We start from the raw sequence: 18,991 nt of genomic DNA on the forward strand, positions 1-18,991 counted from the left end.
AGTCGAGATAGATTATTTTAGTTAAACTCAGTTTTTCTCTCAATAAAACCAGTATTTTTGTGTTTTCGCTTCTTTTTGATAGCTGTTGCCATATGTATTTTATAGAATAGTTGGGTTTTTTATCTCCCATGTAACACAGGGCAGTTAGCAATAGTTCTGGATTCAAGTCACTTCTCTGTTAGTAAATGTGAAAAGTGCCTATAGGTCAGGCCTAACAAGTGGTCTGGTTAATTCTTTAGCTACTTTCAGTATATATTTTCTTTTCATGGCAGAACAAGTAAGACTAAATTGGGCATTTACCGTCATTCTAAAGTGAAGCAGAAATACTTGAACCATTTGGATTATGCCAAGGAAAACATACTGACTCAGAGGGATAAACATAAGGAAGCAAACAAAAAGATTATTTGTAGAACTTAATATGGGAAAGATTGGAGAATAATAAATTGCATTCTCACAAGCATGCAAACACTCCCATTGGTCTTTAAAACTAGAAAATTTTATGTGAAAAGAGATTAAAAAGAGTCATGAAAGATTTTAAAACATAGCATCTTAGTTAAAGCTGGTTCTTGTCTGTGTCCTTTCCAGAGAACCAAAGAGGTAACTTGCTTAGTTCGCAAGTAAGTAAGTAATTCAAGAAGTGGTCATGACTCTTTTTCTTTATCTTAAAGTAAGTTTAACCTTTAAAGATGAAAGTGTCTCGCTTTCCTAATGTATGTGACTAAAAAAGAGTCATTTTAATTTTCATAATCACAGAGATGGCAATAGGAGAATCTCTAAAAGGTCCTGAGATCATCCTCAAATTAGATCTGCACTCCCTCAGTTTCACGTTTTAGGAACCCTTATTCTCATGATGCCTTACATGTAATCCTTTTGGATTTGTTAATGAGTATTTCTACACGTGTAACTAGCATAATAATGGAAACTCAAAATAATATCCTGGGGACATTTCAAAACCATTAAGTATCATCTGAATCAAGATAAAATTATGCTTACTATAGTTTTATCATTAAATACATATTCTCTCAAAATCAGAACTCTGTATCTAATACATATACAGTAACACTCTAGTAATACGAATATTTAATCACAACAACTCTTTGCTTGTCCATATCAGATTAGAGAGTTAGTTTGAGTTCTGTTTAGCTCCCAGTTCTGTCGGCCTCCCTTCTCTTGGTTGCCTCATTTCATCAAAGGTTTAGGGTCATATAAACTCTCTATTTTAAGTAAAACATATTCTGAAAAAAATACCTACAGAAAAAGCCTTTTTGTTATTGCTCATCCACTGCGCACGTGCACACACACACACACACACAGTTTCCTTTTGTAGGTGTGAGTTTCAGCCTACTGTTTCTTGATATGTTGACATAGTAAATTATGATCATGTGGCCTAACAAAAAACTGCTACTTTCTGATCCAACTTTGAATTATCATCCATTCTGTTGGAAATACAATGCCTGTTCTTGAAATTTAGCTATTTATTTAAAGGCAGAACGCATCACATTGTTGAAAATTATAGCTCTACTTTCTCATTCTACCTTATATTTATACCTTATATTTGTGAATATTTTGTAATGTATAGTAGAAGTACTTTTCACATACATCTTCAATAACCAGGTATAAGCTAGAAAAAAAGTGATTTAACAAATGGGAAATCAGATTTGTACAGTAAATTGTGAAACCACAAGTGATCTGGGGCTGTAATTTGGGGATTTTTTTTTTTGAAGAATGTCTGAATGCATAGATCTTGTTATAAACAACCTGCTCAGATACATATTTTTAAAATGTATAATGTTGGCTCAACTGTTTTCATTTAAAATAAAAGTTTAAAAATATTTCATACAGGTGTTTAATCAAGAAGGAGAATTCATGTTGAAGTTTGGCTCCAATGGAGAAGGCAATGGGCAGTTTAATGCTCCCACTGGTGTCGCGGTGGATTCCAATGGAAACATCATTGTCGCCGACTGGGGCAACAGCAGGATCCAGGTAGGTGGATGTGCAATGCACTTGGGCGGGGCGCTTGCTATTTAGTAAAAGTGGAGAACTGGCTGTCCCCAAATTGGACTGTTTTTCATTCTTCATTGATTAGATCATAAGACCGTACTTCTTAATCTTACAAGAAGTACCAAAGTAAGGAAGGCGGAGTAGGAAAAAATATCAACTTATTACCAGAGGGTTTAGAAACCCTCTAAATCTGGCATTCTTGACATGTTGACATAGTAAATTGTTGACATAGTAAATCCCATAGAGCCTTAAAGGGTCTGTGGATAGAATTCAAAAGGTCCATTGAACAAAAATATTATTTTTACTAACTTCTAATTAAAAACAATCATTTCCTTTAATTATGAATATAGGCAGCAATCACGGTAGTTTTAGTAATATCTGTAGCTTTGTCACCCAGAGAAATCACAGACATTTTCATATTACAGTTGTAGACATCTCAAATTATCATTTATGCTCATTACTGCTTCAAAATTACAGTCGTTATTTGACCCATCACTATTTCTTTTTATTTAATGTGTTGGTTTAAAAAGCACACGTATTACTATTTCACAATTCTGTAATATTTTGATTGTATTTTAATGGTTGTTTTCCTTTGTAATCCACATATTTTGCTTACTGTATTTAAAAACATTGCTAAATAACCTGAGTCAAAGAGGTAGTCTCAAGGAAAACTTAAAAATATATTGGACTGAAAGAAAATGCAAAGGCAGCCTATCAAAGTTTGTAAAATGCAGTGAAAACAGGGCTGAGAGGGAAATTTCTCCCCCAGCTTTATTGAGATTGAGATACAATGTTGTATAAGTTTAAGGTGTACAATGTGTTGATTTCATACACTTATATATTGCAAAATGATTACCACTGTAGAGTTAGCCACTATTGTGTCACAGTCACATAATTACCATTTCTTTTTTGTGGTAAGAACATTTAGATCTACTCTCTTTGCAACTTTCAAGTAGTACATAATATGGTACTAAGTATAATCACCATGCTGTGCGATTACAGTTAATACTATAATAAGATCCCCAGAACTCATTCATCCTGTAACTGGAAGTTTGTATCCTTTGACCAACTTCTTCACATTTCCTCCACCCTCCACCCCAGCCCTGGTAACCACCATTCTACCTGAGAGGAAAATTAATAGCATTAAATACTTACATTAGAAAAGAGGAAAAGTCTTAAATCAAGAACCTATGCTCCCACCTAAAGAAGCTAGAAAGAGAGGAGCAAAACAAACAAAGCAGGCAGAAAGAAGGAAACGTGAAGATAGGATCAGGAATTACAAGATTTGAGACAAAAACAATAGAGGGAATCAATGAAACAAAGTTTGTTCTTTGAAAAGATCAATAAAATTGGCAAACCTCTAGCAAGACTGACAGAGAAAAAGAAAAAGAAAAAATATTACTACCATTATAGACCTTGCAGACATCAAAAGGATAATTAGGGAATTCTTTGAATAATTCTACATGCATCAATTTGACAACTTGGATGAAATGGACCAATTACTCAAAAAGTACAAACTCCACAACCCATCCAGTATAGAACAAATGATTTGAACAGCCCTACAACTATTAAGAAAATTTAGTTCATAATTTTATCTAATATTCCTTTTTAAAAATTTATTGGGGTACATAAGTACAATGGAATATTACTTGGCCATAAGAAAAGATGAAATACTGCCATTTGTGACAACATGGATGGATCTTAAGATTATTATGCTAAGCAAAATAAGTCTGACAGAAAAAGTCAAGAAACTTGTGACTTCATTCATATGTGGGATATAAAACTGAAAGCAACAAATAAACCAGACAAACAAAGAAATAAAAATTCGTAGACACAGACACCACTATAGTGGCTACCAGAGGATAAGGGGGAGGGCGTGGTAGAAGAGGGTAAACGGGGTCAAATATATGGTGATGGAAGGAGAACTGACTCTGGGCGGTGAACGCACAATGCAGTATATCGACGATGTATTACAGAATAGCTCATGATTTTAACACTCCTGCAAAAGAAATCTCCAGACTCAGATGGTTTCACTTGGGAATTCTACCAAATGTTTAAAGAAGACTGAGTGCCAGTTCTACAAAATTTCTTCCAGAAGGCAGAAGACAAGGGAACACTTTATAATTCATTTTTTAACTCAGCTTCTGATGCCCTGATCCCAAAACCAGACTAAGTACAAAAAAGAAAACTAAAGACCACATTCCTCATGAATATAGATGCAAAAATACTTAACAAAATGTAGCAAAGATGATTCAGCTATATATAAAAATCCCTCCATGATCAAGTGGGATTTATTCCAAGGATGTAAGTCTGTTTTACTATTTGAAAATCACTCTGTGTAGTCCACCACATTAAAAGGCTGACAATTGAAAATGATATGATCATATCAATTGATGCAGAAAAAGCAATTGACAAAACTGAATAACCACTCATGATAAAAAAAAAATTCAGTAAACTAAGAATATACAGGAATTTTCTCAGTTTGTTAAAGAATATCTATGAAAACCTACAGCTAACACCATACTTAATGTTGAAAGACTGAAAGCTTTTCCTCTAAGATCAGGAACAAGGCAAGGCTGTCTACTCATCATTCAACATAATACTGGAAGCTCTAGCCAGCACATACGGAAAGAAAAGGAAATAAGAAGCTTACAAATTAGAAAGGAAGAATAAAAAGAATCTCCCTATTTACAGATAACATGATTGTTTACATAGAAAATCTCCGGGAATATACACAACACTTACTAGAATTAATAAGAGAATTCAGCAATACATAATCAACATACAAAAATCAATTATATTTCTATATAGTAGCAACAAACATGGAAACCAAAATTAAAACTATAACACCCTTTACAACTGCTGAAAGAAATGAAATATTTAAATATAATAACAAAGCATATTCAATATTTATATGTTGAAAACTATAAAATGCTAATGAAAGAAATAAAAGAATATCTAAATAAAGGGAGAGACATACTGAATTCATGGATTGCAAGCCTCAATAAAAATTCAGTTCTCCCCAAATAGACATATAGGTTTAACACAAAATCCAGGAATTTTTATAGATATAGACAAGATAATTTTAAAATTTATATGGAAAGGCAAAGGGAGTGGAATAGCTAAAACAATTTCGAAAAAAGAAAAATAAAGTGAAAGGAATCACTTTACTTAGATCAACAGAACAGACAGAGAATCCAGAAATAAACTTATACATATACAGCCAACTGATTTTTGACAAAGGTACGGAGGCAATTCTGTGGAGGTATGATAGCCTTTTCAATGGTGCTAGAGACCTTACACAAAAAAATGAACTCCAAATAAATCTGGATTTAAATGAAAAATATAAAATTATAAAACTTTTAGAATATTTTAAGAGACACTCTTTGGGACCTAGGACTTGGTAAAAATGTTTAGCCCAAAAGTACAATCCATGAAGAAAAAATCAGTAAATTGGACTTCATTAAAATTAAAAACATGTGCGCTATGAAACACTCTGTTAAAAGGATTAAAAGATAAGCAACAGGGGCCGGCTAGTGGCTCAGGCCCAGGCCGTTGGAGCTCTGTGCTCCTAACTCTGAAGGGTGCCGGTTCGATTCCCACATGGGCCAGTGGGCTCTCAGCCACAAGGTTGCCAGTTCGATTCCTCGAGTCCTGCAAGGGATGGTGGGTTGCGCCCCCTACAACTAGCAACAGCAACGGCAACTGGACCTGGAGTTGAGCTGCACCCTCCACAACTAAGATTGAAAGGACAACTTGAAGCTGAACGGCACCCTCCACAACTAAGATTGAAAGGGCGACAACTTGACTGGAAAAAAGTCCTGGAAGTACACACTGTTCCCCAATAAAGTCCTGTTCCCCTTCCCCAATAAAATAAAATAAGAAGATAAGCAACAAACTGGGAGAAAATATTTATAAGCCACATATCGGACAAAAGACTTATACCTACGACCTAAGACTTATACCTATATATATATATGAAGATTCTTAGAATTCAGCAGTATAAGAACTAAATGATTCAATTAGGAAATAGGCAAAAAACATGAAGAGAAATTCCACTGAAGAGAATATATCCATGAAAAGATGTTCCATATCACTGGACGTTTAGGGAAGTGCAAATTAAGACCATGATCAGATATCACTTACCAGAATATGTAAAATTGAAATGAAAATGTGTGTCCATACAAAAATGGAAATGTGTGTCCATACAAAAATGTGCACATTGTTGTTCATAGAAACTTGATTTGTAATAGCCAAAAACTGAAAATAACTAGGCTGCTTTTTTGATAGATTAATGGCTAAACAAACTGTAGTATATTCATATTATGGAATATTCCTCAGCAGTAAAAAGAAACAGACTAATGATACATCCAACAACTTAGATGCATCTCAAGGGCATCATACTGAATGAAAAAAGCCACTTTCAAAAGATCACATACTGTATGATTCCATTTCTGTAACATTCTTGAAATAACAAAATTATAGAGAGGGAAAACAGATCAGTGGTTGGCAAGAGTTAAGGATGGCGGGGAAAGGGGAGTGGGTGTGACTACAAAGAGCAAGCATGGGGGAGAGCTTTGTGATGATGGGATAGTTCTGTATGTTGATTGCAGTGGTGGCACATGAATATACACTTGTGATAAAATGACACACAACTAGGGGTGGCCGGTTAGCTCAGTTGGTTAGAGCGCGGTGCTCTTAACAACAAAGTTGCCGGTTCAATCCCCATCAACCACTGTAAGCTGCGCCCTCCACAACTAGATCGAAACAACTACTTGACTTGGAGCTGATGAGTCCTGGCAAAGTACACTTAAAATAAATAAAAGTTAAAAAAAATGACATACAACTATACACACGCATTCCAATGTCAGTGTGCTGAGTTTCATTATTGTACTTTAATTATAGAAGATGTAACCATTGGGGGAAACTTGGTGAAGGGTACATAGTCTCTCTCTGTACTATCTTTGCAACTTCCTATGAATCTATGATTATTTCAAAATTAAAAGTTAACAAAAACAAATTTAAAAGAAGAATAACAATAAATGTAAACATGGTTAAGAAGAATGGTATCGTGACTGGCATTTGGCATCTTAATTGCGCATAAAAAGTAATAAAACTTGTTACATTCTAGAAAAAAAAAAACATGAAACACTATTTTGAGACTGTATATTCTTGGCCAGACTGCCGAAGGGGTCCAAGATACAAAAAACTTGGATTTTTCTCTAAGTTAAGAATAAAGCTTTTAAATCCTCAAACCGACGAAAGGCTATTCTCTTCTTCCATTTCTCTGTGTAGACACTTGCATGGATCTAAATATGCATTTACAGATGGAGCTTTTCACCCTTGGTGGTGTGCCTTGTTCAGTGCATGTGAGAACCCAGTGCGCTGGCTAAATCGAAAAGCAGTCAGATGCTTGTATGAGGACAGCAGTGGTCAGCAATTTGAATCTGATATAGGTATCTATTTCTCAGGAAAAGGGAAGAGACTATCAATGTAACCCTAAATGCTTTTATTTCTGAAATATATTCATCTTGTTTAATTATCCCAGTGGACATCTACATTTGAAAGAGGCATTCCATGTCTGATGGGAAACCAGAAGCCAGAGAGGGAACCTAGTTCACAAAGCACTTCTGTGTAGAATCACAGATGTTGAGCTGTGTTGTGGCCCTTGGAGCGCCTGCGTAATTACACTACCTTTTGTAACACCCGATGGGCCACACAGAATGGTCAAAAGAAACCAGCCTCTGCCTTCTGAAGGAGAAGTGTTCCTATTCCTTTTATTTTGTAATAGCAAAAGCTTACGGACCAAGAGAAGGCCACTTCATATCCAAACGTACATGTTGAACTATTGACTTCTTATGACTTGCTGTCTTCTGAAAAGGAAAAAAATAACCTCTATTTTCTCATTGCATATTATGACTCAGGATCATTCTTCTGTGATCTAGTTGCGCTGATTTTTCTCTCGTGATTGGGGATAAAGAGGGACGTGATTGGGGATAAAGAGGGACGTGAGGCTGGAGAGGGAAGTGAAGGCTTAGGGTGAGAAATAAAGAGTCATTTTTCAAGCACCATCCAGGGCTGTTGCCTTCCAATGTGACTCCTATAAGAATGTAAGTAAGCTCTGGTTTCCAAAGGCGTGTTCTTTGTCAGTAACTCTGGGACATAGAGAGTGAGAGGAGAAAAAGCCAGGTAAGTGGAGGGAACGATTGTATATATGATAGTGACCTAAATAAATCTAGGGGATTACGCACAATGCTTTTATATTAAAAACATTAGCATCAAGAGTTTTCTAATTCCCATTTCATCACTATGCCTTTATAGGAAAAGTACTATGCCTTTTCCTATAACATTCTGTATATTTTTGATAGGTTTTTGATGGAAGTGGATCGTTTTTGTCCTACATTAACACATCTGCTGACCCACTCTACGGCCCCCAAGGCCTGGCCCTGACATCGGACGGTCACGTTGTGGTTGCAGACTCTGGGAATCACTGTTTCAAGGTCTACCGGTACTTACAGTAACAGTGGGCAGCTGGACAGCCCCTTACAAAGGTCTTGCACTATTAACTGGAATGGATTTCTCGGCGCGGGACCAGATTATATTAGACTTTTCATGCTGGAAGGAATCATGGGCGAACTTTCCAAGGTTATTTCTGAATGTAACAATTTCCTTAAAAACTGCATATCTGATTTCTGTAATTGACCTTTAGGATTAAAGAAAAAATCTCTTCTACTGAACCTATAAAACTGCAAAGTTTACACCTGTGAACTATGGCTTATAGGACAAGGATTTATGTAGTTAAACTAATTTTGCAAATCAAACAAGCATTAAAAAAACTAGAATATTGAAAGTTATTTGTTAATCCTGTAAATGGTAGCTTTTGTGCAGAGCTTCCAAAAAAACAGAACAAAAATAAAATCTGTTGTAGTTGTACACTTTAACCTCGGTCACAAGACCCGGGAGAATCTTCTAACCTCACTTTTACAGTAGACATTGTGACATTTTTTGGTTATCAATAACTACATATAAACAATTACTTTAGGAAAAATTAAGACTGTCTTGCAAAATCCTTTCATCTGTGATTCGCAGGCTTCTTGAGTTTAGCACTTAAAATTAAATGCAAATTTCCCATCCATTCTGGGTTAGATCAACGATCCTTTTTTGGGTGTTCTTTTCACTTTCTCTCTCCTGCTCCTTTTGTATCAAAACACAAAGGGAAATCTGAAATTCCTAATGCTTTGAAAAGCATTTTACAGATGTCATGCTACTTTTTGATAGCCCAACTCCAGATCAATGCACTGGAATGTAATCAAGAAAAAGTCCTGTTCTCTGTGCCATGTTCTCACATGTGTCTCTCCTCTTCCACTTCACGAAAGCGAAAGCTTTACCTCCTGCAAAATGTCAGCACATGTAGTAGGACACCAGTATCCTAGGACAGAGAGCCATAAGCAGCCCTTTGGAGGACGGACGGTGTCAACCAAAGGCATGTGATTGAGAAATGTTTCCCCTTAGAAAGCAAGTGTTACCAAAGTTGTGAAAGCATTACAGGTAAGGGCATGTTATGGTTATTTATCATTGTCTAATGAATAGTAGAGGCATTAAATGACTATGTATACATGATTAGGGTAAGATAGAATGTATTATATATATCTACATATATAGCTGAATCTTTGGTGTATTGAAATAGGCAGCACTCTGAAAGACAGAAGCATTGTCCAGCCTTTCTTCAGCACATTCCTTTATTGAGAAGTTTAAAGCTGTCCTGGCAGAACAAGCCCTAAAGCAGTTTAATTTTTGCCGTTTTCCAGGAATGATGGTATCGGCTGATTTTTCGTCAGAAAATGGTCTTCTGCGCTTTCAAAAAAAACAAAAAGCAAGTCAAAAAAGAAAAGTCGAACTTGAGTTACACTTAATTTAAACAAACTATAAATGCATTTTGAGAAATGTTAAGAATAATTTAGTCAACCGTTAATCTCATTGGTACTGTAAAATAAGATGTGGTTTATTTCCACTGTTTAATTTTCTACTCAGTTCTACCAAATAGGATGTCATGTTTGGCATTTCGATAATGACTTTGGGATCTTTTTCCACTGAAAGCACCTTAGAACTGTACTATAGGAAAACATTTCTCATGTATAATTATATGAATGTGATGTTTATTGCTTATTAATTTATAATTCAGTCACTCTCTTATATAGGACTTTTTTAAATTTAGAAGGGAAATCTAGCTACTTCCAGTTGTCTATCAAATTTATGCCCAAATCAACCTGAAAATAATTTTTTTCAGAAAGATTTACATTTAGGTTTAGTATTTCTTTAGTTAGGTAGTTTTCAAAAATACTTGAGACTGTCTGTGATAAAGTTATAAAATTCAATAACATTTTTAGAATGTTAAGATACTGTTTCCTAGCATCAGTGAAATAAGTTTTTGAATTTAAACCTTTATGTTTAATGAGTGCTTACTAGAAGCCAGGCGCTATTCTAGGCACTGGAGGCGTAGTGGTGGAGAAAACAGACAAAACTCCTGCCACTTTGGAGCTTACACTCTAGGGAGGGAATTTCATTCTGCTGTTTACTAACATTCTGCATAAAAGATAAGATAAGCTTTTGATAGCTCCTAGACTGTTAAAGGAAAACTTTTTAAATTGGTTAATTTTAGTTTATGTTCACAAGTAAAAATGGCTTCCTATTTAGATTTTGTCACAGGCTATTATTGATCTTAAGACTAGTTTACTTAAAGGGTTTTTTTGCACAACATTTAAATTATATTTGTGAAGTTAACCGGCCATCATACCAAAGCAGGCTGGATATCTCAATCAGTAGATTGAAGACAAAGCTAGTTTTTTTACATGTCAATATTGACACAAACTGGAAGGAAGGAATAGATATTTTGATTCAGACCTGTTCCCACTGTCCTTTACTAAACATGCTATGGGCACTCCAGGAAACACTATATTTTCCCCTCAAAATATGTAATCATATATGTTAAAATATAAATAACATTTCACATCTAGATACGTATGTGCATTTACTGTATTTCATAGTAAGCATATTTTGGGGGGAAAGTGCTGCTAAGATACGAATAGATTTAAGTGAAATTTTTTCACATTAGATGGAAAATGGTTTCTGGTAAACTGAGAAGGATATTAAAATAAGTGACTTTTTCTCTGGATTACCATTATTGTTTGATTTCTCTTTGTCAAGTGTACAGAACCTGTCATACATTCATGATAAGTAGCACTGAAAAATTACCCATTCAAATTTCCCCTGGGCACTTAAGGTAAAATATTGCTAGTTAGAATGTAAAGGTCAGTGACAATGAGTCCCCCCTCCCCTCCCATACAGACCTCCCCTGCTGGACATGGGGCATAGAGAATCACTTGACCATTCAGAAACATGAATAAAAAGCTTTTATGACTGTTTGCCATTTTTAAAATGGTACTTAGTATTTAGATCAAACTTTAGTCTCTAGTAACTAAACAAGTCCCCAAGTTTCCTTATTTTAATTAATTCTTTGACTGGATTTGAGGCAAATAAATACTACAGGTCCATGAAACGAGAACACACTTGCTTCTACTACTAAGTATACAGGGTATGTCGTAATATGGAGTTAACTGGAATAGCCGTACACCAGCAAGTGTCCATGGATCCTTAACATTAAAGGGTTCACATAATTGCTTTGGTAATACCTACTGAATTAATTGGAGGAAACAGCAAATAACCATCAAGTAATCTGCAGATTTCCTCAAACGGGAAAAAGCTTTTTGTACATTTGGACTCTATAATATCCTCTCTATTCACCAGCTTCTGAAAAGGGAGGAGTATTTTTAGTTTAATAATTTTAAAAAGATGTTTCCTGGTAGGATAAAATTAAAGCTATTTGCTGCAAACATCTAATTTTGCTTAAAACTGAAAGTTGTAATACTGTTGCATTCTGTAAACATTGCAGGGTTTAAAATTTTACAGTTATTTTAATATTTTTGATAAATAGGAATCTAGTATTGCCATAAAGGAACTAAGTGCCCATTAAAGATTTGTTTGGTATAAATAAATAATTTTTTGTTTTAAATGACAGTAAGCTACAAATCATGATGTTAATCTTAAACTTTCTGAAGATGAATTAATTGTGTGGCAGTGATTGTGTGGTTTGTCTGTGGAGAATGTACGAAAGCTATTAATATTCTAAAATCTATTAATAAATTGGCTTTGTTGTTCCAATGAATGTACAGCACTTCCATTAACCTTTGAAAGCAACACAGCCTTAAACACAATGCTTTTGCTTTATGACATGAATGTTCTGTCATCAACAAGAGTGTATTCTTGTAATAGAATTCTTTATGTCATTCTCAATTCTATAGCCTTTCAATCCTATGTATGAGTATGAAGGCTTTTTGCTTCCTTTTTTTTCTGTTTAAATTTTGTACATTCCATCTTTATAGGTCTGTTTCATATGTTTTCTGTATAGAACACTAAGTCTTGCTCTCTCTGACATTGATACTGATATACTCTCATCATTTGTTCTTTTATGAATCAAAATGCTGACTGCCTATTTAAAGAAAAGAATAAATGCTGTGCATCAAAGTGTTTGTACGTTCGTAGCTACATAAGTACCACAGTATTTTGGATGCTTTAGTCTACAATAAAACTTTAAATTGTCTTGAAACATAGGAGAAACAAGATTCTCGTGTATATCTTTACCATGCAGAAAATCTGAGATCATCATAATAAAGCTTGTTTTCTCCGTTTGCAGGATGAGTGTTTATTTATTTAACATACTCTCTTTTTTAGTGATGTTCGGAAATGAAGGAATGTTCTAGAATTTGTGGAAGATAGCAATAACCAAATTGCTTATATCCGAGTGAGAAGTCCCCACCCCACCCTGGCCTTCTTCTCCGCGGAGCCGCCAGGGGTCGCTGCTCGCTGTCGGGGCGAAGGGCGGTCTGTCTCCCACCTCCTCCGCTGCTCCGCCCCGGGGCGGGGTCGGCGCCAAAATCAAACCCTTCTGGGCGCGCCCCGCCCCTCGCCTCCCGCGCAGGCCCCGCCGCCGGAAGACGCGCTGCCGGCGCCATGGTAAGATCTGAGGTTCCTGGCTCCTTTTCCTCCTCAGTGTCCGGGCCGCAGGGACCTTGGCCCCGGACGGCTTCGGGGGCTGATGCTCGGCCCTGAGCCTCACACGGAGGGGCCGCCAGGTCGACGCCGTGGCCACCCTGCACTTTCCGGGCGCAGCGGGGCGCTCCTGAGCGCGCGCCCGCCCACCTGCCTCCGCCGCCGGAGCTGGGAGGCCGCGGCGCCGCACTGGGTCTCCGGCCCGGGAGCCGCGGCGGTTCCTGTCCCCTCCCTCCCCTTCTGCACCCCGCGGCTGTCTCCCCGGCGGGTTAGGTTAAACACGCGAAGTATTCGAGCGTGTGACCCGAGTACGTCACAAACTGCCGTCTGTCCGAGAGACCACGAGTCACTTGTGAATCTGTGCTCCGGCTCCCCGGATTCGGCCACCAAACATGCAGCCCCTTGTTAAGATCCAGGAAATAAAATGTTAGCGAGGCAGTGGGCAGGCTCGAAGGGACCCCTCTGGATCCCAAAGAGCTCGCTTGGTTTTTGACAATTGAGTGGTTCTATGGCCTTGCAACGTGAGAGTACGTTTCTGAATTGCTCACACTTTTAAAAGTAAAAAGTAACCCAACGAATGTTCACTTTATGCCAGCTAGGTGATTTCCGTGAAAATCCGTCGTTTACCGAAGGGCAGGTATCGTTGCGCTTTGGTATTTCAGACTGCCGGTTGGTAGAGTCGGTCGCTTTATTAGGAAAGCACTGCACTTAGTCTTCCTTACATGCCATGACGGGTTAAGCCCTGGTAAGAGTCCACATCATCTCTGAATTTAATCTTTCTGTTCATCAAATCATTTTCATAAACCTTCAGAGTTTCATGCTACTTTTTTTCTGCTTTTGTCAGAATCAACATCTAATTAAATGGACCTAAAATTTGAGTATCTCAATGTCCTTAAGTGGCCGTTATTTTGCTGAGCTAATGGTGGATAAGGACTTAGGTTGTACGGTGTTTATATGAAGATACTTGTCCAGATGTAATTATAACTGATAACGGCGTCTTTGTGGTTAAACTCCCATCCCAGCCACCTGGGCATGAAAGGATGTAAGAAGTCAAACAGGACCACACTTAAATCTGTTACGAGTGCTCTGATAACATAGTTCTCTTCAGAGTTATTGGCTTACCATAACTGACGGCTGAGAATTATCTGGCACAAATGCATTAACTTTGTCCTTTTACCTCTTCTCTCTTTACTAGTGAATTGCTTTCTAACAGTTGATGTTTGAATGTGCTGTTAACTCTGTTAAGATGCTTACCTCGGATAATGCAGAAACAAATTAGAACAAAACTTTCTGTAAGACACATACTTCCTATTTTTTTATTAATGATTAAGAAATAAAGTTTAGGAGTCAGTTCTGAGGACCTTCCTTTCCTCTGTGCTGCCTTCCTTGTGCTTGAGCATAAGCTTAATAAACCTTGTCTGGGGGGAAAGAAAAAGTTTACTGATCTGTTGATCAAAGATAACTTTTGTTCTCTTGTCTGATTGTGAATTAATAGCTGTTTTGATTTGGTTGGGCTTGTTCAGCAAACAATTGTTATAAGTCCAGGCATATTTTGGGAATTGGAGAAATGTAGTGTAACCTGCTACTTCTGAGGGCAGCAGATACCATCGACTTTTAATTTTGCAAAATTTTATTGTAATTGATCAACAGGGCTGACTAGGTATTCCGTAACTTCTAGTTGGAGAAGGTTCCTTTGTTGTCCTCAGGTCAAGTTTTGAGTCCCCTTACTTACTAATTTGGATGCCCCTCTAACTTACACTATTGGGAGATTTTCTTTAATTTTAAGTATTAAATGAGCCCTTGTTGATTTTTTTTTTTGAGAAATTTCTAAATATGGGTTAATATGGCATCTTTCACATTAGTTATTTTAATTCTGGCCATGATACCCTCCTACTGTGGTTAATAATAAAAACTACTTGTAATCATAAAAGAGGCTGATGAATAAATTAGCCTGAAAACAATGTAAATGGATGATGCAGCTCATCCGTATGTCTTGAATAACTTTCTTAGCTGTTGAGTGATAAGAGCCTTTCCTAAACTGTGTCTCCAGGACACTACATTCTCCTCGTTGCCTGTCTCTGGGGGGCAAATTTTGTGCAGTCTATGGGTCTCTCCAAGGAACTGTTTATAATACCAAGATATTAGGAGCCTTTCTTAAAGCTTTGGATCTGTTTTCTGCTGATGCAGCCACAGACTAAAGACCTAAAGAGATTCTCACTGCCCCACAGGTGCCCCTGACATGGCCTCCAGATTCTGGGACACAATTAAAGCACCTGGAAATAGTTTTTAAAATAGCATGTATGCCCACGCCGAGGCCCCTTCTCAGAAATTCCGATTGAGTTAATGTGGGATGTGCCTGGCCATCAGTATTTTTTACAAGCTTCTGAGATGATTCTAATGGCAGTTTGAGACCCAGTGAACTAGAGAAATAAGCTGAGGGAGACTTCTAATTGGCTGTGAATTTCATGGTTGGTTTATTTAGCCGCTGCAGAGGCCAACGGTGAAGGGAGGCTGATAAAGCAGTATTGAACTCTAGCTCTCAATCCTACGTTTAGGGAACAGGTCTGGATGGTTTCTTGGTGCTGCTCTACCTGAGAGTTCGGATTCATCTCTCCAAGCCAGGCAATACATGGTTATCACAGGTCTCCTTATTATTCTTTCACCCTGCATCATATTTATGCGGGTCCAGTGGGTGTTGCGGGGTTTGGGAGCACAAACAGCCTCAAATTTTAGGGTAGGGGGTTTTAGACACACAGTCCTGAAATTAAGGGCTGGCCTTTATGCCTGCTTTGTCTAACCTGGTGCTAGCTAATCTCTGGGAAGGCAAAGGCAGCTCATATTCGGAAGATTTCCAGTCTGCTGAGAGAGACAAGTAAACATCTTTTTAATTCTACCAAGTGATCTGATGAAGGTGTGTTCTGGGATCACAGGGAATGACACTCAGCCCTAGCCTCCGAGCCCAGGGAAGTTCTCTTAGAGAATGCCTAAATGAAGCCTTGGAGACTTGTAGTTTTGAACAGGTAAGAGGAGAAGGTGTTTTAGGTAGAGAGAACAACTTTTTTTTTAAAGATTTTATTGGGGAAGGGGAACAGGACTTTATTGGGGAACAGTGTGTACTTCCAGGCCTGTTTTTCCAAGTCAAGTTGTTGTCCTTTCAATCTTAGTTATGGAGGGTGCCGTTCAGCTTCAAGTTGTTGTCCTTTCAGTCTTAGTTGTGTCGGGCGCAGCTCAGCTCCAGGTCCAGTTGCCGTTTTCTAGTTGCAGGGGGCGCAGCCCACCATCCCTTGCGGGCGTTGAACCGGCAACCTGGTGGTTGAGAGGATGAGCTCCAACCAACTGAGCCATCCGGGAGCTCAGTGGCAGCTCAGCTCAAGGTGCCTTGTTCAATCTTAGTTGCAGGGGGCGGAGCCCACCATCCCTTGCGGGACTTGAGGAATTGAACTGGCAACCTTGTGGTTGAGAGCCCACTGGCCCATGTGGGAATCGAACCGGCAGCCTTCGGAGTTAGGAGCATGGAGCTCCAAACCGCTTGAGCCACCGGGCCGGCCCTCAACAACATTTTTTTAAGGTGCAGAAATGCACAAGAGCATTCTGCGATTGGAGGATTACAACTCATTTTTGTAGGCCAGCTCAAATTGCTTAGCTCTCCCTGTTGGTATGGTAAAATTTGAGGTGGGGAGTGGTGCCTGAGAGTAGATCAGGGTCAGGTGATAAAGGGCCTTTGTCTATCATTCTAGGGTGTGGGACACCTCTGGATAGTTGGGAGCCACTGAGGGTTTTGAGCAAGGGAGAGGCATCGTTAGATGTGCTTTTTGGCTGTGTGGAATGCGGACTTAGAGAAAAGACAGTGTGCTTATGGGACTGCACGTGTGTTGCAGGAGACAAATAAAGAAGGCCTGAATTGAGGTATAGGTAATGGGAATGAAGCAGACAGTATAGGTTGGTGACATAGTTAAGCACTGAAATTGGCAGAAGTCGGTGATTGGTTGGATAATGGAGTAAGATGAAGGAACCTAGGGTGGCTGGGGTATCAAGGTGTTATCTAACTGAACTCAAGATCTGGAACAGCAGGTTTGGGGAGTAGATGTGGGAGAGGAGTTCAGATTAGACCTCCTGAGTTTGAAGTCTGTCCAGCAGGCAGGTAGCTACAGGAGATTGAAGCTCAGGAACACCCTCAGGGACGCATGTCAAGATTTGAGGACTCAGCATTCAGTGCTAGTTAAAACCTGAAAGCAGATGAGATCAAAGAAGAGGTGTGAGGAGATGAGGGTATCAATAGAGAACTCTGGGGAACTGCAGTGTTTGAGAGTGGACAGAGGAAAAAGAGAAAAATATAAACATCCGGACTACTTATTTTATCCATACGACTCATCAAGGAACACTGCATGATTCTATTACTGTGAAAATGAGTTACTGGGTTTCTAGGTTCTGCAAGTAGACTAGACTCATGTACTCTGGTGTATACCCTGTTTCCCTGAAAATAAGACCTAGCCGGATAATCAGCTCTAATGTGTCTTTTGGAGCAAAAATTAATATAAGACCCGGTATTATATTATATTATATTATATTATATTATATTATATTATATTATAAGACCCTGTCTTATATTCTAATGTGTTCTGATGCGTCTTTTGGAGCAAAATTTGGGTCTTATATAAATTTTTGCTCCAAAAGACGCATTAGAACTGATTGATTGTCTGGCAAGGTCTTATTTTTGGAGAAATACGATATATTCAGAATGGCAATTCCAAATTCCTTTCCCCATCTTTCATAGGTTCACATTTTGTGATGGAGTTTTTGGTGGGATAGGGTCAATCTTTAATTGTCATTTTATTTATGTCTGCTTTTTAAGTGATATGAAGTGTTTTAAAGTTCTTACTAAACAATTTATATGCAATTTTTGAGAAAGAGGCAGATCACTTAAGAGACATTGGTATGGAGTCTTCCATTAGAGCTCTGGAAATGATGATTCTCATTCTTTTTATTTTATGTGAATCTTTGCATTAAGGAAATTTAACATTTTTTCCCCTTTTTTTAAAATTTTGGACTTTACCTATATATACTCTACGTACAATATATAGTAAAATTTATTATTAATGTACATTTCAGTTACATGTTAATTATCTTAATTTCAAACTGGCTGAAAAGTAGTTATAGAATAGTAGTAGCCTGAAGTAGGCTCTATTTTCTTCTTGGATAGGTTTTCCTTCCTTTAGCCGCCTACCTCCACAGTGCTGCTCCAATTATCTTACTAAAATGTTACTCTCATCCTGTTACTGCCTGCTTTAGAAATTGTGCGGTAGCTCCTCATTGCCTAGAATAAAGTCCACTTTCTATGGCTGCACAGTCAGCCTTCCATCGTCTCGCGCCCGACAGACTTTCTCACGTTACCTGCCACTCTCTCTACATGCACCATACAATATTATCCAGAGTCTTTCTGGAGCATTCCATGTACTTCCATAATATTGTATATGGTCTGCCCAGCATACCTTTCTACCCATGTCGACGAACCAAAATCCTTTTCATCCGGACTACTTATTTTCCTAGCCAGCTTTCCTCCCTCCCCAGGGTGGGATTAACTCATTCTGTTCCTGGTAGCAATTGGTGCATGCACCCATTCAACAATTGTAAGTAGTCATGTCAGTTTTTTCTTTTTTGAGAGATTATGTCTTTTGAAGGTAAATGCAGTGACAGACACATCACTGGATCATTTGGTAAATACTGAATTTCTACAAAATGCCAGCTCTGTCTCAATCACAGTTTTTATTATACTGGCAGCACCTACTACAAGATTTGGCATATGGTATGTAGTAAAGTAGTTAAAATCAGTCTGGGTCTGGCTCTGAGAGTTATCAAACCTGTTGGTATCAGACATGACCACGCC

The 18,991-nt window shown here is 38.0% G+C and overlaps 2 protein-coding genes across 10 annotated transcripts in view; both read left to right on the forward strand.

Moving 5' to 3' along the window:
• Positions 1–12,750, forward strand: part of TRIM2 (tripartite motif containing 2) — a 132,557-nt gene extending 119,807 nt beyond the window's left edge. For all 9 annotated transcript variants that reach the window (XM_033133942.1, XM_033133943.1, XM_033133938.1 and 6 more), the window contains exons 11-12: positions 1,843–1,983; positions 8,370–12,750. In XM_033133942.1, the coding sequence (XP_032989833.1) occupies positions 1,843–1,983; positions 8,370–8,522 (294 nt within the window). In that variant the 3' untranslated portion in view covers positions 8,523–12,750. The remainder of the gene's footprint in view (positions 1–1,842; positions 1,984–8,369) is intronic.
• A 268-nt stretch (positions 12,751–13,018) lies between these two features.
• MND1 (meiotic nuclear divisions 1) overlaps positions 13,019–18,991 on the forward strand; it is a 49,557-nt gene continuing 43,584 nt past the window's right edge. The window contains exon 1 of the mRNA XM_033134807.1: positions 13,019–13,071. Coding sequence (XP_032990698.1) covers positions 13,069–13,071 — 3 coding nt within the window. The 5' untranslated portion in view covers positions 13,019–13,068. The remainder of the gene's footprint in view (positions 13,072–18,991) is intronic.

Source organism: Rhinolophus ferrumequinum, chromosome 18, assembly GCF_004115265.2.
Source record: "Rhinolophus ferrumequinum isolate MPI-CBG mRhiFer1 chromosome 18, mRhiFer1_v1.p, whole genome shotgun sequence".
Lineage (NCBI taxonomy): Eukaryota > Metazoa > Chordata > Mammalia > Chiroptera > Rhinolophidae > Rhinolophus > Rhinolophus ferrumequinum.